Source organism: Plecotus auritus, assembly GCF_963455305.1.
Source record: "Plecotus auritus genome assembly, chromosome: 1".
Lineage (NCBI taxonomy): Eukaryota > Metazoa > Chordata > Mammalia > Chiroptera > Vespertilionidae > Plecotus > Plecotus auritus.
In genome coordinates, this window is record NC_137770.1 from 139,666,082 (window position 1) to 139,691,586 (window position 25,505).

The 25,505-nt window shown below is 41.5% G+C and overlaps 1 protein-coding gene and 1 pseudogene across 3 annotated transcripts in view; one reads left to right on the forward strand and one right to left on the reverse strand.

The window, feature by feature from the left end:
- YME1L1 (YME1 like 1 ATPase) overlaps positions 1-25,505 on the forward strand; it is a 76,755-nt gene that overhangs the window by 23,969 nt on the left and 27,281 nt on the right. Inside the window, exons 3-8 of one of the 2 annotated variants that reach the window (XM_080688323.1) lie at positions 1,696-1,858; positions 8,177-8,275; positions 17,523-17,632; positions 18,833-18,983; positions 19,367-19,450; positions 21,938-22,020. In XM_080688323.1, coding sequence (XP_080544449.1) covers positions 1,696-1,858; positions 8,177-8,275; positions 17,523-17,632; positions 18,833-18,983; positions 19,367-19,450; positions 21,938-22,020 — 690 coding nt within the window. The remainder of the gene's footprint in view (positions 1-1,695; positions 1,859-8,176; positions 8,276-17,522; positions 17,633-18,832; positions 18,984-19,366; positions 19,451-21,937; positions 22,021-25,505) is intronic. The other variant, XM_080688324.1, reaches the window with a different exon arrangement.
- On the reverse strand, positions 3,017-3,943 carry LOC308243552 (non-selective voltage-gated ion channel VDAC2-like; annotated as a pseudogene). The gene is made up of 2 exons: positions 3,274-3,943; positions 3,017-3,163 (listed from the first exon to the last, which is right to left on the reverse strand). The product of its transcript is annotated as a non-selective voltage-gated ion channel VDAC2-like (transcript).

Sequence of the window (25,505 nt, forward strand, 5' to 3'; positions counted from 1 at the left end):
GGATAAGATAGGTAGATGAGCACAGCATGATCTCTTCCTTTGATCTGTACTATCTCATGAAATAGGCAGGACATATTTCATAGTCATTTTATTAACAAGGAAATGGATTCTAAGAATATGAATGACTTCTTACAAAGCTAATAAGTGATAAACTCCTGGATGTCAATCTACAGCTATATTATAAAAAGTTGATACTTGTTCTGTTTATTTTTGCTCTCTTACTTGAAGTTCTAACTGGGGCTTGTAATTGTTGTTTTTAGTGTCTCTTAGTCAGCTCACATGGGCAAAAAAAATAACTCACTCCTATCTATTTGTTACGTTAGAACTATTTTAGGTAGGTGTATTGCATAGTTTTCACATATTTTTTACTTTGTTTAGTTTTCCTTCTTACTAGAAGATAGTATGGGTAACTACAGAACCTGTCAGTTCAAAGAAGGATCTCAGCAATAAGTCCAGAGGAGTGAGATATTGTGTGGTAGCAGAGCATACACTTTATTTATCAAACTAGAGACCTGGTGCATGGATTCATGCATCGGTGCGGCCCCTCAGCCTGGCCTGTGCCCTCTCGCAATCTGGGACCCCTCGGGGGATGTCAGATAGCCAATTTTGGCCCGATCCCCGCAGGCCCAATCCAGACAGGAGGGAGCCCGATTATTGTGTTGAGTGTCTGTCCCCTGGTGGTCAGTGCACATCATAGCGACTGGTCGACTGGTTGTTCGGTTGACCAGTCACTTAGGCTTTTATATATATAGACTAGAGGCCCGGTGCACGAAATATGTGCATGGGGTGGGGGGGGGGGCGGGGTGTGTGTCCCTCAGCCCAGCCTGCACCCTCTCTGATCTGGGGCCCCTTGAGGGATGTCCAACTGCACGTTTAGGCCCGGTAGGATCGGGCCTAAACGGGCAGTCAGACATCTCTCTCACAATCCAGGAGTGCTGGCTCCCAACTGCTCACCTGCCTGCCTTCCTGATTGCCCCTAACTGCTTCTGCCTGCCAGTCTGATCACCCCCTAACCACTCCCCTGCCAGCCTGATTGCCTCTAACTGCCCTCCCCTGCAGGCCTGGTCACCCCTAACTGCCTCCCCTGCAGGCCTGGTCACCCCTAACTGCCCTCCCCTGCAGGCCTGATAACCCCCTAACCACTCCCCTGCCAGCCTGATTGCCTCTAACTTCCCTCCTCTGCTGGCATGGTCACCCCTAACTGCCCTCCCCTGCAGGCTTGATCGCCCACAGCTGCCCTCCTTTGCTGGCCTGGTCCCTTCCAACTGCCCTCCCCTGCTGGCCATCTTGTGGCGGCCATCTTGTGTCCACATGGGGACAGCCATCTTTGACCACATGGGGGCAGCCATCTTGTGTGTTGGAGTGATGGTCAATTTGCATATTACGCTTTTATTAGATAGGATGGGCGTTTGTTTATGGGCCTTAGAGATTGGAGGGTGCTTTAAAGCTCCAAATACTAGTGATGATACCATTGAGGAGATAATTTTTTTCAACTTCTGTCAAACCTTATATGAATGACCTTAAGAAAACAAGAACTTTGAAAATATTTTCACCAATTTATATATTAGAAAGAAAAAGGAAACCAGTACATTTGTTAGATTTTAAAAAACCCATATTGCTTCAACTGATGAGTACTCTATAAATTAAATATCTTGAGAGCATTAATGCTTACTTTGTTGACTTAATGTTTTACAGCCTGTGCTTAACTTAAGGGACCTTGGATTATCTGAATTAAAAATTGGACAGATTGATCAATTGGTAGACAGTCTTCTTCCTGGAATTTGTAAAGGCAAAAACATTTCTTCCCATTGGCATACATCTCATGTCTCTGCACAGTCCTTCTTTGAAAATAAATATGGTAAGTTAATATATTTTTTGTTTTAATTAATTTTAGTACTATTAATAATTATAATAGTGATTACAACAATCACTGTGTACCAGATTCTTTGCTACTTGTTTTATTCCTTTCTTCCTTCCTCCCTTCTTTCCTTTCTTTTTCCTTTCCTTCCCAACTTTTTATATTGGAATTATTTTATTTTGTTATTATTTTTTAATATATTTTTATTGATTTCAGAGAGGAAAGGAGAGGTAGAGAGAGATAGAAACAAAATGATGAGAGAGAATCATTGATTGACTGCCTCCTGCATACTCCCCACTGGAGATCAAGCCCTAAACCTGGGCATGTGCCCTGACGGGGAATTGAATCTCGATGCTCAATCCAGCTGGGCTATTTTATATTATTTTTAAAATATATTTTTATTTATTTGAGAGAGAGAGAGAGAGAGAGAGAAAGAAACATTGATGTGAGAGTGAAACATCGATTGGCTATCTCCTGCATGCCCCCCATCGGGGATCAAACCCACAACCTGGGTATGTGCACTGACCAGGAATCAAATCAGTGACCTTTTGGTACACAGGATGATGTCCAATCAACTGAGCCACACTGGCTAGGGCTATATTGGAATAATTTTAGATTTATAGAAAAGTTGTAAAGGTAGTAGAGAGTTCTTCTATACTACAGACTTCTATTATTACAGACTTTATTTAGATTTTTACCAAATAAGTATAATTTTGCAAATTACTAGTTTTTCCACTAGGATTCATTTTCTGTTCCAGGATCTAATACATTATGCTACATGTATTGCATTCCATGTAACATACTACTAGTCTCAGAATATATTGAAGAAACTGCACTGCCACGGTCCCTTTTTTTATAGAATGTCCACATATTTTCTTTTTTTTTTTTTTTTTTTTACAGTTTTCATAAAGGTCTATTTCATTATTGGTGGGTAGTGCATTTAACAGTTAAATACATTAAATAATGTATAGGTGACTGCAGGACTGCCGCATTGGTAACTAGAAACTAGCTAACAAGTAACTTGTCTATATACACATTTAAAACACAGCTCTTGTTTATCATCCTGGTTTGATCACCTTCTTGGAGGGAAAAAAGTCTGCTGGTCACACTGGAAATATATTAAAGCCAAATCTTCTGATATCCATTCCCAGAGGTTGATTAAGCCTCCAACTCCAGGGCAAGCCCCAGTTTGTGGCCACCAGCATTAATGCTCTTCCCATCTACCAGAGCAGACAGTGTAAGCTTCACACCAGGCCTCAGAGTCTGAGTGTAGCCCCCAATTCAACTAGAGTTGTTGACCTTTGCAGAAATGGAAGCAGTGGGATCCAACTGATATTTAGCTGCAATACCAAAGCGAGTTCAGTTGGTACCCGAAGTCCAAGCAAGGTTACTGAAATGTCAAGATCTTCACATACTTTCTGATAAATTGAGCCTCCAAATTCTGTCCCATCATTGACATTAGTGTGTAGCTGGAAGTCCCCAGTCCTATAGCCCACTGCAAAGTTATTCCTTGTAAGTTTTGATTTGGCACTGTCAAAGGTCATCTGGTATCCAGCAAGCCAGCCTTCGTAACCAAAGACAGCTGAGCCATGGATTGCAGGTCCAGCAAAATCAAAGTCAACATCACATCCAAGGTTTATACATTCCCTCTTGTAAGAAGACTTGATTTTACCACTTTTCTTTCCTCTGTTTGGTGAAAAGGTGGTATCAAATGTCAGTTTCAAACCTTGACAAATCTGGTCTTCAATTGCGATTTCTGTTCCCAGGGTGTTATCAGTGTTCCATTTCTCCGTGAAAGTCAGACCATACTCACACCATTTATATTTGGTCTCCAAGGTCCCAGTAACTTTACCAGTGTCTGTATTAGATGAACCAGATGTTGAGAATTCCACGCCACTGCATTACTTTGTTTTCACGTCCAGTTTCACCAACCCAAAACCTAATCCTTTGTTGAAAATATCTCTGGCAGCTTTGCCAAGGTCAGCATATGTTGGAGGAATGCACATTGGCCGTGCGCAGCTCTGTCCGTAGGTCGCCATGGCGAGGCCGCGGGAAGAGGTGGTCTAGTGATCTCCTGGGGGGGCCGTCCCGCTGCTCTGCTCGCAGCTGAGGTGGCTTGGCTCGGTTCGGGCTACGGCTGCCGCGGTGGAGGGCGAAGTCCACATATTTTCTTGAGTCTTGTAACAATCTGGAATTATAATAAGTGGGTATTTTGTTGGAAGAGATGTCAGCTTTATGAATTCTTTTTGGATGATACTTAAACAAGGAATGTTAGAAGCTTGTCAAAATACTTGTTCTATATTGATAGAAGAACAGATTTAAAAAAAAAAATTTTTTTATTGATTCCAGAGAGAGGAAGGGAGAGGGAGAGATAGAAACATCAGTGATGAGAGAGAATAATTGATTGGTTGTCTCCTGCATGCCCTCCTATTGGGGATGGTGCCTGGACATATGCCCCGACTTGGAATCGAGCCGTGACCTCCTGGTTCATAGGTGCACACTCAACCAATGAGCTACACTGGCCGGGCAAGAACAGATTTTTAAAATCAGTACAAGCACCCCAACTGGAAATCAAAACCTAACCCTAGGTATGTGTCCTGACTGGAAATTGAATCTGCAACCCCTATGTTCATGACAGTGTTATTTACAATAGCTAAGACCTAGAAACAGCCCAAATGTCCATCAGTAGATGAATGGATAAAAGTGTTGTGGTACATTTACACCATGAAATACTACTTGGCTATAAAAACAGGAAGAACTCTTACCCTTTGCAGCAGCATGAATGGACCTGGAGATTTTTTTTTTTTTTTTAATGATTTAGAATCACAAACTATTATTTTATTCTTTAAAAAAATTCTTTTTTTATTGATTAAGGTATTACATATGTGTCCTATCCCCCCATTGCCCCCCCACCCCCTACTCATGCCCTCACCCCCCTGTTGTCTGTGACTATTGGTTAGGCTTATATGCATGCATATAAGTCCTTTGGTTGATCTCTCCCCCTTACTCCCACCCTTTCCTACCTTCCCTCTGAGGTTTGACGGTTTGATCGATGCTTCTCTGGCTCTGGATCTGTTTTTGTTCATCAGCTTATGTTGTTCATTATATTCCACAAATGAGTGAGATCATGTGATATTTATCTTTCTCTAACTGGCTTATTTCACTTAGCATAATGCTGTGACCTGGAGATTTTTATGCTAAGCGAAATAAGCCAGTCAGAGAAAGACGAATAGCACATGATGTCACTTATATGTGTAATCCAATGAGCAGAATAAACTGATAAACAAAATAGGACCAGAGGCATGGATATATGGAACAGATTGACAGATCTTAGAGGAAGAGGGTTGGGGAGACTGGAAGAGATTAACCAAAGAACTTATATGCATATATGCATTGCCCATGGACACAAACACTAATGTGGTGAAGGCCTAGGGTGGGGCAGGGGTTGGGTGGAGGAGGCAAAATTGGGGGAAATTTGGGACATCTGTAAAAATGTCAATAATAAAAAAAAAATTAGCCCTACCTCGTGTTTCTCAGTGGTTAGAGGGTCTCGGATTTGATTCTGATCAAGGGCGTGTACCTGGTTGCAGGTTTGATCCGCAGCCCTGGTTGGGGTGTGTGTGGGTGGCAACCAATCGATGTGTCTCTCTCACATCAGTGTTTCTCTGTGTCTCTCCCTCCTTCCAGCTCCCTCTCTCTCTTCCACTCTGTAAAAAATCAATGGAAAAAAATATCCTTGGGTGAGGATTAACAACAACAACAGAAAAAGAGTGAGGAGTAGATTAGGATAAAATTCAATCCTGCCTCTGATTGATTAGTATTTATTTAATTTCTTTAAATTGCTGTTTTTTCATATGAATGTGAGGAATAACTATTTCACTTTATTTATTTTTGGGGGGATTCTTTTTTGTTTGTTTGTTTAAAGCAGTGGTTGGCAACCTTTTGGACCTCACAGACCACCAGTGGTCCACGGACCACCAGTGGTCGACGGACCACCGATTGGTGACCGCTGCTCCAAAGGTTTCCTTAAACCAGCGGTCGACAACCTTTTGGATCTCACAGACCACCGGTTGGTGACCGCTGGTTTAAAGTATTAAATATGACTCCTTTTCCCCCGATTTACCACCCCCTCTGCCACTCTTTCCCCCCCAGGACAAGCCCCCACAGCCACACTGTCCTTGTCTATTGATTATGCTAATATGCGTGCATACAAGTCCTTTGGTTGACTCTTATCCACTCCTGCCTTCTCTCTGAGGTTGGACTGTCCAGTGTTTCTTACTCTGGGTCTATTTTTGTTCATCAGTTTATGTTGTTCATTATATCCCACAATGAGTGAGATCATGTGATATTTATCTCTGGCTTATTTCACTTAGCATAATGCTCTCCAGTTCCATCCATGCTGTTGCAAATGGTAAGAATTTCTTTTTTATAGCAGCGTAGTATTGCATTGTGTAGATGTACCACAGGTTTTTAATCCACTCATCTGCTGATTGGCACGTAGGCTGTTTCCAAATCTTAGCTATGGTGAATTGTGCTGCTATGAACATAGGGGTGCATATATCCTTTCTGATGGGTGTTTCTGGCTTCTTGGGATATATTCCCAGAAGTGGGATTACTGGGTGGAATGGGAGTTCCATTTTTAAATTTTTGAGGAAATGCCATACTGTTCTCCATAGTGGCTGCACCAGTCTGCTTCCCACCAGCAGTGCATGAGGGTTCCTTTTTCTCCACATCCTCTCCAGCACTTGTTGTTTGTTGATTTTGTTTATGATAGCCATTCTGATAGGTGTGAGATGGTACCTCATTGTCATTTTGATTTGCATCTCTCAGATGATTGGTGACTTTGAGCATGTTTTCATATGTCTCTTGGCTTTCTGTATGTCCTCTTTCAAAAAGTGTCTATTTAGGTCCTTTGCCCATTTTTTGATTGGATTGTTTATTGTTTGTTAAGTTGTATGAGTTCCCTGTAAATTTTGGAGATTTAACCCTTATCTGAGATAGCATTGGCAAGTATGTTCTCCCATACAGTGGGCTTTCTTGTTGTTTTGTTGATGGTTTCTATTTCACTTTAGAGGACCAGATGAAATAATTTAAAGTCCTTGGGGCCCATATTAAGTATTCAGTAGAGTAAAATTTTTATTATTATTATTTTTGTCATATTTTTACTATTTATTATGCTTTTCTAGTTTTCTTACTTACGTATCCTTACTACCAGCCATTTTCTAGGCTTAGGCAGGCAGAGGTATTAGGAAGGGTTTTCCGACTTTACTCAAAGGGTTCTTAGAATAATTCTTGAATCCTAACTGGGATACAAGGAGAGATGAGAACCACTGTTTTGTTGTTTCTTCATAACTTTTCCATAGGCTTATGGAAATAAAGTAGGATGGGGCCCATTACTCAAGAATAGGAGTTAAGAAGGAACCCCAAAGTATTCATGGCTTATAGCTATAGAAGAAACATTGACTATGGAATGACTATGGAAGCCTTAAGAGAGAAAGATAGCAGTATGTCTGGTTTTATCACATTGTTCATTAGAGGATTTTAAATTGTCTCTGGGAAATAATGATTCTTTATCTTTTTATGCTCTAAAGCAGTGGTCAGCAAACTCATTAGTCAATAGAGCCAAATATCAACAGTACAATGATTGAAGTTTCTTTTGAGAGCCAAATTTTTAAAACTTAAACTTCTTCTAACGCCACTTCTTCAAAATAGACTCACCCAGGCCGTGGTATTTTGTGGAAGAGCCATACTCAAGGGGCCAAAGAGCCGCATGTGGCTCGCGAGCCGCGGTTTGCCGACCACTGCTCTAAAGTAAAAGTAACTTTAGCTAGCCCTTGCCGGTTTGGCTTAGTGGATAGGGCGTTTGGCTGCAGACTGAAAGGTTCCTGGTTCGATTCCTGTCAAGGGCACATGCCCCGGTTGTGGGCTCGATCCCCAGTGGGGGGCGTATAGGAGGCAGCTGATCAATGATTCTCTCTCATTATTGATGTTTCTATTTCTCCCTCTTCCTTCCTCTCTGAAATCAATAAAAACATATTTTAAAAAAGTAACTTTAGCTAAACATATATGTCTTTTACCACTTAATTTGAATTTCATTTCATTGGCTGCTATATTTGTATATCAGATAGCACGATTGACAAGTGATGCACAGTAAAGTGGTAAAGAACTATATTTAGATTAGATATATATAAAAGTATGTACAAATGAAAGGCAAAACTCATATTTTGATTTTTCTAATACTTGGTAAAACTATGTTTTATATGAATTTATTTTATGGTTTTGTAATTAAAACATTTACTTTTTTCATTTCCCTTCGAGGTTACATAGATGTATTTAGTACTTTACGTTCCTCTTGCCTGTACAGACAACATTCAAGAACTCTGAAGAACATTTGTTCAGATCTTCAGTACTGGCCAGGTATGAAGCAATGATTATTTATTTTGGGAAAAAATAGATGTATTTAATAAATTCTGATTTGCTTTTCTTAATGATGCTAACTATTGTAGCACACAGTAAAACTTATATAGAGTATTTGTTATTTTTAGTTTGGGTATATCTATGGAAAATATAAAGTAGGAGCTAAATTTTGAATGTGATAACTGCAATAGTAAATCATAGTCTAGGGTACTTATGTACACCTGCTTCAAAATGTCGAACTAAGGCCCTGACTGGTTTGGCTCAGTGGATAGAGCGTCGGCCTGCGGACTGAAAGGTCCCAGGTTCGATTCCGGTCAAGGGCATGTACCTTGGTTGCGGGAACATCCCCAGTGGGGGGTGTGCAGGAGGCAGCTGATCGATGTTTCTCTTTCATCGATGTTTCTAACTCTCTGTACCTCTCCCTTCCTCTCTGTAAAAAATCAATAAAATACATTAAAAAAAAATTAAAAAAAAAATGTCGAACTAAGCACATTTGCTTGCTTCCCCTCATTTTTGAAATACCATTGCAAGACAGAAAAAAATAGAAAAATGAGAAAGAAGTCAGGGTAAGAGAGAGGAATTTTATCAATGTGTCAGAAATTTGAGGACTTTATATACATCCTATCTAATAAAGAGGGAATATGCAAATTGACCGTCACACAGTCACAAGATGGCAGCCCCACAGTGGGGGCAGGGGATCGGGCTTGATGGGCCGCCTTCACCTGGAACTGCTGATTCCTCCGCCTGCCGCCCACCACCCACCGCCTCCCCACTTGCCCCGGCCTCCCTGCTGCTCGCCTCGTCCGGTAGTCTGTCTGCAGACTGCGGGGCCCTAGGCAGGCTGTGCATGGCGGAGTCCACACGGAGGTGGGTGAAGCAGGTGCATGTGCCACGGCGGTCCCTGCGGTGCAGGGACGGACTGAGACTTCAGGTGACTCACTGGTGGCTTCCAGGTGTCGCTGGGCTGGGCTCAGGGTGGGGAGGGCTAGGGTAGGGTGGGGTAGGGTGGGTGGGGCAAAGCTCACCGTAGGCCGTGGGCAGAGATGGGAGCCAAGGTTTAGTGCAGGAGACAGGGAGGGGCGTGGCCCGTGGAGGGTGTCGTCCATCTGGAAGTCCCCGTGGGGTGGGGCGCCGCCAGGAGGTGTGGGGCATGTCTGGGCAGGTAAAGATGGTGCCTGGGAGCCCAGCATGGGACTGCTTGGACCCGCCTGTGACAGACTCGTTTTGTGGAATTTCATGGTCACCCTGCACTTCTCTTAATATTTTCAAAACTGGTGTGATGCATCCGAGCAGGAGTCCTGTGCGGTAGGGAGTGGATGTTAGGAGTGGCAGCGAGAGGAAACCTGGGACACAGGGGGTCAGGGAAGTGGGTCCCCAAAGACTGACTGCCTGCCTGGGTGGAAGGGCGGGCTGTGGTGAGAAGATCTGCAGACGGGAAGGAGTAGGGAGCAGGCAGCAAGCATTTCTCAAACAAATCCCAGTCGCTTTGTGGTAATTGCCATGCCTGGAGTATTGTGTAAACCCTGGAAAGAAATGTATAGGTCATTTCAGCTTTTATCTCTTAAAAACGGGATTTTTAAACTGCAGCTCTGTTTAAATTACTGAATATAAAGTCCCTGTATTTCTTATGAAGGGATGTGACCTAACATGGCATTCATGTCAGTGGTAAAGATATATCACTTAAATTGATACCATATAGTTAAAAAACAGGACTTTGTCTAAGTCAACAGGTAAATTCCTATTTAAAACTAGTGACCTGGTGCACAAAATTTGTGCACATTAAAAGGGGTTTAATTAGAGGAAATAAGTGTCAGAGATGAAAGAAAATTAGTAAAATGTATATGAAAACCTTCCTGCTGTCAAAGTCTGGGGCTCACCATGAGACCCAGAGTCAAGTCCCCGCCCACCCACATGCACCTCAAAGTCACTTGAGACCCAGACCCGGCCGCCCCCCCCCACCCCCGCCATTGGGCTAGATCCAGACCCAGCCAGTCCCACCTTGTCAAGCCCTGCCAGGCAGGGGGCGTAGCTTCAGGTTCCCTGGCCCGGTGCCAGGCCGGGAGTCATGGCCTGAGGTCCCCCAGCCCAGACCAGGGCGGGGGGTGTGCCTTGAGGTCCTCTGTCAAGCCCCGCCAGGTGGGGGACATGGCCTGAGATACCCTGTCAAGTCCCGCTGGTTGGGGGGGCATGGCCTGAGGTCCCCCGTCAAGCCCAACTGGGTGAGGGGGCATGGCCTGAGGTCCCCTGTCAAACCCAGCAAAGCAGGGGGGCATAGCCTCAGGTCCCCTGGCCCGCTGCTGGGGTGGAAGGCGTGGCCTGAGGTCCCCTGTCAAGCCCTGCCAGGTGGGGGGCGCGGCCTGAGGTCTTCCGGCTGGCGCTGGGGCGGGGGGAGCAGCCTGAGGTCCCCTAGCCCAGCACCAGGACTGGAAGCACATCTTGAGGTCCCTCATCAAGCCCCACCAGGTGGGGGGACATGGCCTGAGGTCCCCTGTCAAGCCCTGCTGGTGGTGGGGGGGCGCGGCCTGAGGTCCCCTGTCAAGCCCAGCCAAGCAGGGGGGCGCAGCCTTAGGTCCCCTGGCCCGGTGCTGGGGTGGGAGGTGCGGCCTGAGGTCCCCTGTCAAACCCTGCCGGGTGGGGGACATGGCCGGAGGTCCTCTGTTGAGCCCCATGGGGGTGGGGGAGGGCGTAGCCTCAGGTCCCTGCTGATTGCTTGTTAAGACTCCTTAAGGGAACTTGGCCTCAGCTGTGGGTGCAGCCATCTTTGTGATGGAGTGATGGTCAATTAGCATATTCCCTCTTTATTAGATAGGATACCCTATATGAAAATAAAATCAGAGGAACTGTTGCCTTTCTGGAAAGATGTACATATCCATTTGGAAAATGAGTTAAGAAATAGCTTTGATTTAATTGTCATGATTCTCTTATGACAGTTTTCTGACTTTTCTGGGAGGAGTCTAGAGTTACAATTTTGGTCACATTTTTAGATCAATGTGATTCTCCCCCCCCCCCCCCCCCAGCCATATATTTCTGTTGTAACTATAAGATTGATCTTATTTATGCTACTATTTCTTTCTTTTTTTTTTTAAAATATATTTTATTGATTTTTTACAGAGAGGAGGGGAGAGGGATAGAGAGTTAGAAACATCGATGAGAGAGAAACATCGACCAGCTGCCTCCTGCACACCCCCTATGGGGATATGCCCGCAACCAAGGTACATGCCCTTGACTGGAATTGAACCCGGGACCTCTCAGTCCGCAGGCCGACGCTCTATCCACTGAGCCAAACCAGTCAGGGCTATGCTACTATTTCTTTACAGGTGACTTGGGGGGAGAGGGGGAGACAAAAGTCTTCTTTGAAGAGCTTTGTACAGTTACTGAAGGATGTCAGAAGCAGTGTTGATTGATCTCTTTGGTTTGACATTGAACTCTCAGAAAAACTATCAGACATTACTGAAGACATTGAATGCTGTTAGGTACTGCCAGGCTGCCAAGGCTAAGTTCCTTTGCATAATGTGTTGAACTGGCAGTTGGACATCCCCCAAGGGGTCCCAGATTGGAGAGAGTGCAGGCCGGGTTGAGGGAGCCCCCCTCACCGTGCACGAATTTTATGCACCAGGCCTCTAGTCTATAATAATAAAAGCGTAATATGCTAATTAGACCAGATGCCCGAATGACCTTCCAGATGACCTTCCGGACAAAGCTGGGGCTGCGAGGGCTGAGTCCCTTGTATGAATTTTGTGCATTGGGCCTCTAGTAGTTTATAAAGTAGATGGTATCAAATTTCTAGCAAAATCAAATATGCATTTATTCATATTTATTGATTATCATATGATAACATTATATCAGGCACTAGTGAAGGGTTTTAGGTCACAGTGATAAATAAAAATGATAGATGCTATCTACCTTTATGGAACTTAGATTGATATAAGAGGTCTATACTATTTCCAGTGGAACTTAGTAAAACCCCCAAAGTTCGAATAAATTATAATGGGCTCTGGGATGGTTGATATAGTAAACAGTTGAAAGGTATCAAGAAATGGGCCAATCGCAGAGCAGATACAGCTTTTAAATTTTAGGCTACAATTGGCAAGAAACACCTTTGCAATACAGGTCTGTTTGTGTGTGTTGAGAAGAGTTTGTCTCTGAAGACTCCTGGTTTGAACTCTGATGTCAAAGAGAGAAACAAAACAGTAGTACTCCAGATTACTTTTGGACTTGAATCATACACTAAAGCATCCTGCTTATTCACCGTAAATCTATGTTGTATAGTCTAAATACAGTTACCTACCAACTTGGTAGGTTTGAAGAAACCTATCAATGAATTAGTAAGACTCTCCACATATTTGAAGAAAGCTTGCAGCATGAAAGAGAGGCACAAAGTTGAGTAGTAATCCTCTGAAGACCAATAATCCTCTGAAGAAATTGTTAATGCAGAAGACAGAAATATACTTAAGAATGATATATTTTTAAATATTCATGGAGACCAAAGCTGACCATGTATTAGGGTATGAAGTATATCTTCATTTTCAAAACGTTTATAACGCAGAGGTCAGGGCCTCTGATCATACAACAAAACTGAAATCAAATAACAAAAAGGATAGTTAAAAAATAACCTAAATATGTGGAAATTTAAAGGTACTTTTCTGAGTGTCTTGTGACTGAAGGGATATATCAAAATCAAAACTGAAATGACAAACAATTAGTAATGAATCACAATGAAAATCTGCATATCAAAATGTTTGGGTTGGTGACATACTGATGTAGAGAGCTTTGTATAATTTATTAGGAAATGAGGATGGGAAATGAATTGATTAACAATCATTTTGAGAATTTTTTAAATGTGAGAAATTAATATGGATAAAACAGACATTAAATTAAGTGAATATAACAGCAAGAACATTTTACTTAATTAAATCAAGAACAGCCCCAGCTAGTTTTGCTCAGTGGTTAGAGTGTTGGCCCACCCATGGACTGAAGGGTCCCGGGTTTGATTCTTGGCCCTGGTCAGGACGTGTTCGGGTGGCAACTAATCGATGTGTCTCTCTCACATCAATGTTTCTCTCTCTCTCTCTCTGTCTTTCCTCCTCCCTTCCATTCTCTCTAAAAATCAATGGAAAATATCTTCCCTTGAGTAAAGATTAACAATGAATGAATGAATGAATGAATGACCTACCCACCGAACGAAGGAACCAAGAACAAATTTACTTTGAAAGAAATTAAGAAAATAGAACAGACAATCTGATTAAGAAACAGTAAGGAAATACAAACAGTATTAGAACTGAAAAGTGGGACCTGCCACAGATAATCCTATATAATAAAAGGTTAATATGCAAATCAGCCGGATGGCAGAACAACCAGTTGCTGTGACACGCACTGACTACCAGGGGTCAGACGCTCAACACAGGAGCTGCCCCTTGGTGGTCAGTGTGCTCCCACAGGGGCTGCGCTGCTCATCCTGAAGCCTGCCTCTGCGTCAATCGGACATTCCCCAAGGGCTCCTGGACTGTGAGAGGGCACAGGCTGGGCTGAGAGGACCCCCCCTACTCCCCCGTGCATGAATTTCGTGCACCGGCCTCTAGTGAAGATTATAAAATTACTAGAAGCCCAATGCATGAAGATTCGTGCTAGAATGGGCTTTCCTTTCCCTGGCTGCTGGCACCGCCTTTCCACTCTGGCCCAGCCCTTTTCTGCTCAGGCCCCAGAGCTGCCCCTTTCCACTCCAGCCCTGCCTTCCCATGCTGCCCAGAGGCCCTGAGAGACGGGGGTGGGGCAGAACGCCTGCGTCCCTCCGCCCCTCCATCACTCGGGCGCCTGTGTATGCAAATTAACCGCCATCTTCGTTAGGTTAATTTGCATATCACTCCTGATTGGCTGGTGGCATAGTGGTGGTATGGTCAGTTTACATGTTTGTCTTTTATTAGGTAAGATAAGAATGTTCAGATAGAGAAAGACAAATAAAAAACAAACAATGCAAAAACTCATAGATACAGAGAGCAGATCAGTGGTTACCATAGAGGAAGGGGGTTGGGAAGTAGGCAAAAAATGGTGAAGGGGGTCAATTGCATGGTAATGGATAGTAACTAGGTTTTTGGGGCTGATAATTTTACAGCATGTACAGAACTCAAATTATAATGTGCACCTGAAATTTATATCATAAAAAATAAAAAAGTTACAAGATGCTGTGTATAATTTTATATTGTAAATAAAAATGTGTTTGAACATAATTATTCAAGCTATAAATTAGCGAAATTGACACAATAAGAGATAAGACAATACCGTAAAAAATGGAAAGGTATAGTTTTCAAATATAATTCCTTTGCCCCGAAGCACTAGGCTCGAATGCCTTTATGGTTACATTCTGTTTCCCAGGATTAGCAGTCTCCTGTTACTTAAAACTGTTTTATTAATAAGGAGAAGATAAAATAGGCTTCCCTGTTTATTTCATGAAATGACTGACACTAAAATATTAGCAACAAAAAAATACAAAGGATTGATTTAGCTTAATAATATAGATACAGAAACCCTAAAATCTGAAAAAGCAAGTTTACAATGTGCTAAAAATTATGATTAAGGAGTAAAAGAGAGAAGAAAAGCAATGTTATTTCAGTGTCTGATAAAAAAAAAAGGCTGTGTGATATATTTTAATTGTTGTGCTTCCTAAAGATTCTTAGAAAGTTAGAATAAAATTTTTATTTTCTTAAGGATAGCTATTGGATCTCATTAATATTAGGAACAAGGTGTGTAACATCCTGTGTTTGTGCAGTGGTAATTTGGAGGTTCTGAACAATGTGATTAAAAAGAAAAAGAAGGGAATTACATACAAGCTAAAAGAAGGGGGCCTAGCTGCTTTGGCTCAGTGGATAAACCTTCTGCCTGCGGAGCAAAGGGTCCCGGGTTTGATTCTGCTCAAGGGCATGTATCTTGGTTACAGGCTTCTCCGTGGCCCAGGTCCTGGTCGGGGCGCATGCAGGAGGCAACTGATTAATGCGTTTCTCTCACATCAATATTTCTCTCTGTCTTTCCCTCTCTCTAAAAATCAATGGAAAAATATCCTTGGGTGAGGATTAAAATAAAAGGGGGGGGGGGGGCCAGAATTATAATTTTAGGTGAGATGCTTGTTTATCAGGATATTCAAGAAAATCAAGTGAAAGGCTGCTCAAGTAGTAAGAGTTCATTACATAGGTACCATGTAAGATAAATGCATAAAAATCAATAGTTATTTTAGCAATAGGGTTTATTTACAGTTTTTTCAAAACCCATTAAGTATTTTATCCTGACAAGAAACATGCAACATAATGTATGCACACACACATATATATGTATGCGTCTGCATAGAAAACCTCACTGAAAGAAGTAAAGGAAGAACTGAGTAAAATACAAAGAAAAATACCATAATCCTTTATAGAAGGACTTAGTATTATAACAATACCAATTCACACCTAAATTTATCAATTCAGTACAATTCTGGTAAAGACTTGTTATGAAAATTAAGAAGTTGATTTTAAACTTGGATGTAAAAAAACACACAACAGAATCTGATTCTTTTCTTACATTAAAACGAAAGTTCCAAGTAGGTAAAGGTCTGACAAAAAAAAAATCAAAGCATTAGATGAAGTCAGTAGACTACCTTTAAAATCATCGTTTGGGTGTTTGAAAGAGCAATAATATTCAAGTTATTAAAGTGAGACCCTTCAATATCTGATTTCTTTTGTGGGCTTATTAATTTTCTCCATTTTTCTACTTATGATAAAACACAATACAGAAGCTCTGCTGGTATGGCTCAGTGATTGAGCAATCGAACCAGGAGGTCATGGTTCGATTCCCAGTCAGGGCACATGTCCAGGTTTCGGGCTTGATCCCCTGTGGGGGTTATGCAGGAGGCAGCCAATCAATGATTCTATCTCATTATTCATGTTTCTACCTCTCTCTCCTTCTCCCTTCCTCTTTGAAATCAATAAAAAGGTATTTTTAAAAAAGTACAATGCAAAAAACTATAGATTAAAAGATAGGGCTACCTTAATTTTATAAGTTACTGTATCAATTAAGAGACAAAGACATTAAAATAAATGTTTGAAATAAATATAACTGAAGGTTAGTATACATGACATCCATATTCTACAAATGAAAATATGTGCACAGATCATGCATGAGTAATCAATTTACTAAAGAAATAAAAATAATAAAAATAAATTTTTTTCAAGATTTACTCTCACTTCTATTCCAAGATGCAAATTAAAACAAAAACTACTTTTTGCCCATCAGATTTGTACAAATTAACAAGATTTATATTACCCATTGTTGCAAAGGCTGTGGAGAAAAGGATAATCATATTCATTGGTGGGTGTATAAATTGATAATAGCTTTCTAGAGGGCAATTAAGGTTTAAGCCATGTAAGTCTTACAGTTTTACTTTTAGGAATTTAGTCTACATGTACTGAAAGAGAATAGGCATAAGAATTTTACTGCAGCATTATTTTTAGCAATAAAAAATAGGAAGCGCCCTAGCTGGTTTGCGCAGTGGATAGAGCATCGGCCTGCAGACTGAAGGGTCTCGGGTTCGATTCCAGTCAAGGGCACATGCTCAGATTGTGGGCTCAATCCCCAGTAGGGAGTGTGCAGGAGGCAGCCAATCAGTGATTCTCTCTCATCATTGATGTTTCTATTCTCTCTTCCTCTCCCTTCCTCTCTGAAATCAATAAAAATATATTTTAAAAAAATAGGAAGCAACTAATGTCTGGAGTAGAGAAATGGTTAAGTAAATTGCTTTACCCAGATAAAAAAATGGAAAACCATAAGCAGCCATTAAACTGAATGTACTGTGTGACCTATTTTGAAAATGTCCATGTATATTAAGTGAAAGAAAACAATGGCAGAAAGTTATGTACTATTTTTATAGAAAGAACATGTGTTTAAACATACAAGTGTAGTCATCGAATTGTTAAGCAACACTGGTTACTTATAGGAAGTAGGAGTGGGATTTGAGGAGGTAGGGGACACTGATTTTTATTTCATACGCATCTATGTTTTGTTTTTTACATTTTTAAATTACCAAAATAAAAGTAAAGTCGATTACATAGATCAATCCATTTTAACGACAAGTGTGTTCAAGTGTCAGGGAAAGAACTGGTAAAAAATAAGATGAAGACCTAGGATGTACAGTCTGGTGTCAGCATTTTGAATCTTAGGCATAATTCTCTTCTTGTACAAAATGTACGATGAGAAGTAAATGTGATACTCTTTCATTCAGTTTTCATACAGTCTCGGAGTTTTAAAACGTTAAAATCAAGAACACGACGTCTACAGTCCACCTCTGAAAGATTAGCAGAAACACAGTATATAGCACCATCATTTGTGAAGGTAATTAGACAATTTTTGTTTGTTTGAAAGCAATAATTTTCAAGTTATTAAAATGAGAACCTTCAATATCTGATTTCTTTTGCGGGCTTATTAATTTTCTCCATTTTTCTACTTATGATAAAGGATGAATATTCTGTGTAATCCTAACTACAACTCTTCTGGGTGTCCAACTTATCTCTCCACTGGCCTATTAGACATCTCACTCTGTTTCTTCTCCCTATCAACCTATACCTGCTTATGAGTAGCATCCACTCAAGCTAGTAGCCTGCTGATCAACTTTGATGTGTCCATCTTTTATCTCCCACATCCATTAATCACTAAGTCCTGTTGATCACTAAAATTTTTTTGATCCAACCCAGCCTCTTAAGTCTCTTTTTTATCCCCTCCCAGTTCTGTTGCATAGACTATTACAGTAATCTAGGCAAGAAATGGTTACAGGCACGCAGGTAGTCTACATGCCTTTAGTTTTCCTACCTTCAGTTTAGCCTCCAGACTGCCACCCACCAGTGTGTCTAAAATATATTACATGTCATAATTGTATTTCTCTGCTTTATTGTCACCTGCCATGATACACAAGGCATGTTATTGTTTGTTCTCCTGCTTACATTTTTTTGTTCTCATCTCTCAATGTGTAACCCCCTCTGTACCCCTACCTTCCTCCTCTTTTGGCATTTTAAAGTCCTGTCACATAATCTTGTAGTTCTTCAGCTCTAAAAACTGTTGTTTCATGCCTTTTTAGATTGTGCTGTTTGTTCTCTGTGGCTAAGGTATCCCATTCTCTGAAAGGCCTTTCTTGACTTCCTTAGGTAGCATTTAGTTTACCACCATACCTAGTACTTCTAATATAATGTCAAAACTTTATGTATCTCTCCCCAGTAGATGGAAAGCATTCATATAATTGTTTATTCATCAAAGGAGTTTGAACATCAAGCAATTAGAACCCTAAGTCATCCTGTTTTAAGTATAGTGTTCTTACAGAGAGTTTCTTGATTGACATAGGTATAGGACCCACTGTTAGTTTCCTAGCCATTGATTAAGTAATTTATTATTGAGTTTTTATAAAATTTGTCACACTAACAATAAAATTTAAAAATTCTAGAATTTCAATAAATTTTGAGTGTGTGAATGGTCAGAATATTTCTGGGGAGTGTTACTACCTTTTACAGTTAGTTAATACTGTTGAATTGCTTGTGTATTTAGGGATTTCTTTTGCGGGACAGGGGATCAGATGTTGAGACTTTGGACAAACTCATGAAAACCAAAAACATACCTGAAGCTCACCAAGATGCATTTAAAACTGGTTTTGCAGAGGGTTTTCTGAAAGCTCAAGCACTAACACAAAAAACCAATGGTAAGCTAATTTGACATTCATGTTTGAAGAGTGTATGAAAGGAAGTCAAAGTTCTGTCTTCAAGTGATTGTGAATAACTTTTCTACTACTTATCCAATTTTTAATTGGTTATATTCTATTATGTTTATAACTGAAGCTGTGCAGAAATGGAAATATCTGCTGTGATTTTCCCTTTCTCAACTGATAAACCAAAGTCAAGGCTTTATGAAGTTTTTGGTAGCAGGGTGCTAAAAGGAAATTATGGCAATTATGCAAAAGAACACCAGGTTCCAAAATTGTGTGTGATGAATATGATTGCCATCAGTAACCTAATGTTTGCATCTCATCGAGCTGTCATTTCTCACTGATATAATTTGGTTTACGGCTTTTTCTTTCTTCTCCAGATTCTCTAAGACGAACTCGTCTGATTCTCTTTGTTCTGCTGCTATTTGGCATTTATGGACTTTTAAAAAACCCATTTTTATCTGGTAAAGTTTCTTTTTATTTATCTGACTTATTAATTTAATCTTAAAAAATATTTCACATACTCATTTCTTTTTCATAGTCTATTTAATATTTAAGACTTAAAGAAAGAAAACTTTACATTGATTTGTGGATTACAAGAAAAGTTTCTTTAGGCACTGTACAAATTCAAGTTTTGCGCATTTTGAGAAAATAATGTTTTGTGAAAGTTCCAAGGGTTGTGTTAGAGTGAAAATATTATTTCAACTTCTAGTAGTGATGGTGGTTGGTTTCCTAGATTTTAATCCTCCCAGAGGATCACTATTGATTTTTTTTTTTTAAGAGAGGAAGAAGCGGGGGAGAGAGAGAGAGACAGAGAGGGAACATAGATTAGTTGCCTCCTACACACCTCTACCAGGGATTGAACCTGCAACCTAGGTATGTGCCCTTACTGGGAATCAAACCCTAAACTTTTTGGTGTATGGGATGACACTCCAACCAACTGAGCCACTTGACCAGGGCTATATCTGTCCAATTATTAAGTTTAAAAACTATGTAGCAGAATTTTATAATAGCAGTACAAAATGATACAGTTAATTTTAAAGACAAATTAATAAATTGAATGAATTAAAAATTACGCTATATAAAATTAAATGTGTCCTGTAGTTTTTCAGTTTCCCAATCTAAAATGAAATAATAATGTGAGGTTTAAGTGGTTCTAATTGCTTTTTCAACTACTATTTTTACTTTCTTCGTGATTACCTTGAGAGAAAAAAAAACTGATGTATTAAGAACATCAGTTGATTTGGATCAGGACTTCATCCTAGAACTTGCATGTAGCCTGAGATATTTTTAAAGTTTTTGTGTGACATGAAACCTGAGACGAAGTTTTTAACATCCAGAAATCACTTTTACATCTAGATTCACTGTCTCATGCTTCCTTCTGTTTTAAAAAAAGAACCAGTGTCCGGCTGTTGTGGCTCAGTGGTTGAACGTTGACTTATGAACCAGTTCGATTCCCAGTCAGGTCACAAGCCTGGGTTTCGGGCTCTGTCTCTCTCTCTCCCTCTCCCTTCCTCTCTAAAATCAATAAAAAAAAATACATGAATATTTTTTTAAAAACCCACTATAGGATTATAGGGTGATATTAGTGGGTTGTTAGAGGGGGGGATGGCATGACTACTGATTATTCTTTTTTCTAAAAATTAATGGCTTACATTAAGCAAAACATATTTTACAGTATGAAATGCACTGCCTTTGGGTAATTACTCTAATTTTTTATTAGGTCCAACTTTTCTGCTGCAAATTTATTAAATCCATCTATATAAAGTCTTAAAAAGTAGTTTAGTGGGCTAAACTAATTATGTGTATTCTAGAATTACTATTTTAAACCTGCTCTTCTGACTTGTATGTTCTTGATTTGCTAAGTATTTCTTGTTAATCCTATGTTTTTGCCTGCTCAGTTTTGGCTTTTATATTTCAGTATCCTAAAGACAGTATTTGTGACTTATTCTGAGGAAATTAGTAATTGCTTAGTTTACTCCTTCATATCTGTCTAGTCTGGAAGTTTACCCAAGGGAGAGAGGTTTAAGAAAGCTTTTTGTTACCTAGTTGATTTGTTTGTTCTCCATAGTTGATCCCATATATTTTACTATTCTACCAAACTTTTACTATCTTTTTAAAAATATATATTTTTATTGATTTCAGAGAGGAAGGGTGAGGGAGAGAGAGATAGAAACATCAATGATGAGAGAAAGTCATTGATTGGCTGCCTCTTGCACGCCCCCTACTGGGGATCGAGCCTGAAACCCCAGGCATGTGCCCTTGATCAGAATCGAACCCAGGACCCTTCAGTCCGCAGGCCAATGCTCTATCCACTGAGCCAAACCAGCTAGGGCTTTTACTACCTTTATTATTCTTAGTGATATCATTATTGATAAATCATCTAACAGCATATAACAGTTGTCAGAGGAAGAAGGCTGTTTAAAAAGTGCAAGTGTTAAGTTTCACTTTTTTTTTAAATGCCTAGATTTGTATGCTAGGTTAAGGCAAATTATTTCAAAGTGTAGATCTTTGACTGGTTGTATCACAATAACTGAAGATGATTGTTAAAAATGCAAACTCTATGGTGACCTTTTCCTAAATCTACAAACGGGAATTTCTGTGCCATGGCCTGAGAACCTGCATTAACACATACTTCAAGTGATGTTTATGCATACTGGAGTTTGAGAGCCATTGGTTTAAGATTTCTGTCATTGGCTATTACAAGGAGAAGAGGAATATAATCCTTAGTTTTAATTGGAAAGTACAATGATGTAATTTTAATGTGAGTCATTTATTCCTTGAGTATGGTCCAGAAATCCAGAAAACCTAGTGTTTACTCCTCACTCTAATTTAATGTATGTGAAGTTAGATATATAGTTTGTCTGGGCTTTGATTTCTTGCTTCTGAAAAAATAAGGTGGTTGGAATTATATAAATCTGTCAAACATATAAACATTTTCTTTCCTTTAGTTCGCTTCCGGACAACAACGGGGCTTGATTCTGCAGTAGATCCTGTCCAGATGAAAAATGTCACCTTTGAGCATGTTAAAGGAGTAAGTTAAAAAGTTTACCTTCACCTCTTTAAACATTATCTGTATAAGGTCAATATTTAATTCTAAAGGTGTGAATAATAGAAAATATATATATTGGTATCTGCCCCCAGTACCTGGAGCAGAGCTCCTAAAACACTCATAATTGCCTTTGTGATGAGAGAACTGGAAGCATATTTTGTTGAACTATTTGGCCTTTGAGCACTATTCCTGACACAGAGCTTCTAAATCCCTTGGAATATCTTGGATGATAAGGAGCGTCTTCTGTTCTAATGAGTTGTCTGTTGGTGGACTACTGGCTAGCTTTAGGATGAGGGCTGGTTACCAGAAAGACCAAGCCATCATTAGAAGCTTGGAGTGCATAGATCTAATCCTTGAATGAATAGAATGGTTCACTGCTAGTTCATAGGCAATTAATTAAATTATTGGTTTGACAATTAATAGTGTCTTTTAAGTGCCAGTCCCTGTTTTATGTACTGGGATAGAAGAACTGAAAAAAATCTCTGCTCTCTTGGAGTTTTAATTCTAACAGGAATTATATATATATTTTTTCCACATCCTTGCCAGTACTTGTTTGTTCATTTGTTGATGATAGCCATTCTGACAGGTGTGAGATGGTACCTCATTGTCATTTTGATTTGCATTTTGATTAGTGACTTTGAGCATGTTTTCATATGTCTCTTGGCCTTCTGTATGTCCTCTTTTGAAAAGTGTCTACTAGTATTTAGGTCCTTTGCCCATTTTTTTATTGGATTGTTTATCTTTTGTTAAGTTGTATAAGTTCCCTGTAAAGGAGGTTAAACCCTTATCGGAGATAACATTAGCAAATAGGTTCTCCCATGCAGTGGGCTTTCTTGTTGTTTTGTTGATGGTTTCTTTTGCTGTGCAGATGTTTTTTATGTTGATGTAGTCCCATTTGTTTACTTTTCTCCTTAGTTTCCACTGCCCTAGGAGCTCTATCAGTAAAGATATTGCTACGACATCTATCTGATATTTTGCTGCCTATGGATTCTTCTAAGATTTTTATGGTTTTCCATCTTATAGTCTCAGTATCTTAATGGGCTTCCAAAACTGCATACCGTGGGGCAAGGTGTTTTCCAATAGGGTGGGTCAACTGTTTTCCCCTCAAGGGCAAGACTGACTGTTGCAATTGTCTGTGTGAGAAAGATGACCTCTGCAGTATGAGGAAATGATTTAGCACAGGAAACCGTGGTGTCTGCCTTCTGAGCTCTAACCCCAGATCCCCCAACCCTGGCTTCTGCTCACACAGCTCCAGTCCACTCTGCCCTCGCTCTGCTGGAGCACAGAGTGAGTGGCTACACATAAATTTGTGTGTGGGCCCTTAAGAGGGTGCCGGCTTTTCCAGCTGTCTCTCTCTTGCAGGCAATAACCCTGCTGCTTTTCACAGCCAGGTGTTATGTAGGCACCCTTCTCAGTTCTGGTGCTCTCTACTTGGGGGTCCATCTTGGGGATTAGACCCCAGAGTTCTCCGTGTCAATCCCTCACAGCTGAGATATCTCTCCGGAACTTCAGTTGTTGACTGTGGGAGCCCTGCCAGCCCTTTTGCATCTCTACTCATCCTACCAGTCTCTATGCAGTCTCCACTTTCCATTCTCAGTTATTAGGGTTCTCTCCAGCGAGGCTTTAGTTTATTATTCAGGAAGTTTATCTGTATTTTAGTTGTAATTCCATGTGGCATACATTTACGCCACCTCCATTTTTAATCAACCTAAACCTCTCACTGCTTGGCTTCCTCTGTAAAAGATTTACATATATACTAGAGGCCCAGTGCACGAAAATCATGCACGGGTACGGTCCCTAGGCCTGGCTGGTGATTGAATTGTGAGCATCTGGCATCGAAAGGCAGGGCTCAGCTGACCTCTGGGCCCTGGGCAGCACCTGGCTCCCTGGGCCCCCATTCGCCCCCTTCCACCTGAGTCACGGTACCCGAGTCCCCACACAGAAATGCAGTAAGCATGGCCAGGCGCAGCGTGGGCCTCTGGGCTGCCCATCGGTGCTGCATGGAAGCTGGGCAGGCAGCATGCTCTCTCCCGGCCAGCCTCGCAGACCGGCTCCTGCATGAATCCACAGGGAGCCCAACCGGCCCCTGCGGCCCTGGCCGCTGCAGCCCAGTCACCCAGAAGATGCTGTGGTGAGTGTGGGGCAGGCTCCTCGTGGGTGCCCAGCACCTGAGCACAGGGGCTTCCCCAGCACGCGAGCCCTGGCGTCCTGGGAGAGGGTAGCAGGGGGGTAAGAGCAAGCTCGGCAGACACCCTGCATTCTCAACACACCTCCATCCCCATCACCCCAGTCTCCAGGTAGCCAGTGAGAGGTCACAGCGTGTTGCTGACACCCGCCATGTTCCACACCGCCCCTGGTGGTCAGTGCATGTCACAGCAAGCAGTCGTATTCCTGGTCAAACTCCTAGTCAAACGAATGCCCCAGGGGACAATTTCCATATTAGGCTTTTATTATATAGGAAAGTTGAAATGATTTCCAGTGTCCAAGATATACTGTATTAAAAAAAAAAAAAAAAAGGCAAAATCTCTAGCCTTCTCAGCCAGGGAGGAGGGGCAGTTCCATTTTTAATTTTTAGTTTTTCCAAGAGCATGGGTTCTACCCAAGTTGCCTTTATATATATATATTTAAACTAGAGGCCCAGTGCACGGGGGTGTGTGTCCCTCAGCCCAGCCTGCACCCTCTCTGATCTGGGACCCCTTGAGGGATGTCCGACTGCCCATTTAGGCCCGACCCTACTGGGATCGGGCCTAAATGGGCAGTCGGACATCCCTCTCACAATCCAGGACTGCTGGCTCCCAACTACTCGCCTACCTGCCTTCCTGATTGCCCCTAACTGCTTCTGCCTGCCAGCCTGATCACCCCCTAACCACTCCCCTGCCAGCCTGATTGATCCCTTACTGCTCCCCTGCCAGCCTGGTCACCCCTAACTGCCCTGCCCTGCAGGCCTGGTCACCCCCAACTGCCCTCCCCTGAAGGCCTGGTCACCCCTAACTGCCCTTCCCTGAAGGCCCGGTCGCCCCCAACTTCCCTCCTCTGCCGACCTGGTCACCCCTAACTGCCCTCCCCTGCTGGCCATCTTGTGGTGGCCATCTTGTGTCCGCATGGGGGCAGCCATCTTGTGTTTTGGAGTGATGGTCAATTTGCATATTACTCTTTTATTAGATAGGATTAGATAGGATAGAGGCCTGGTGCATGGGTGGGGGCCAGCTGGTTTGCCCTGAAGGGTGTCCCGGATCAGGGTGGGGGTTCACTTGGGGCGTGTGGCGGCCTGGGTGAGGGGCCTGTGGTGGTTTACAGGCCGGCCACTGTCCCCCTCCCCTGCCACGACCCAAGTGCAGGCCCTCGTATCTGGGATTTATTTATCTTCTATAATTGAAACTTTGTAGCCTTGAGCAGAGCCAAGCCTCCTGCTTGCTCCGTGGCCGCAGCCATTTTTGTTGGGATTTATTTATCTTCTAAAATTGAAA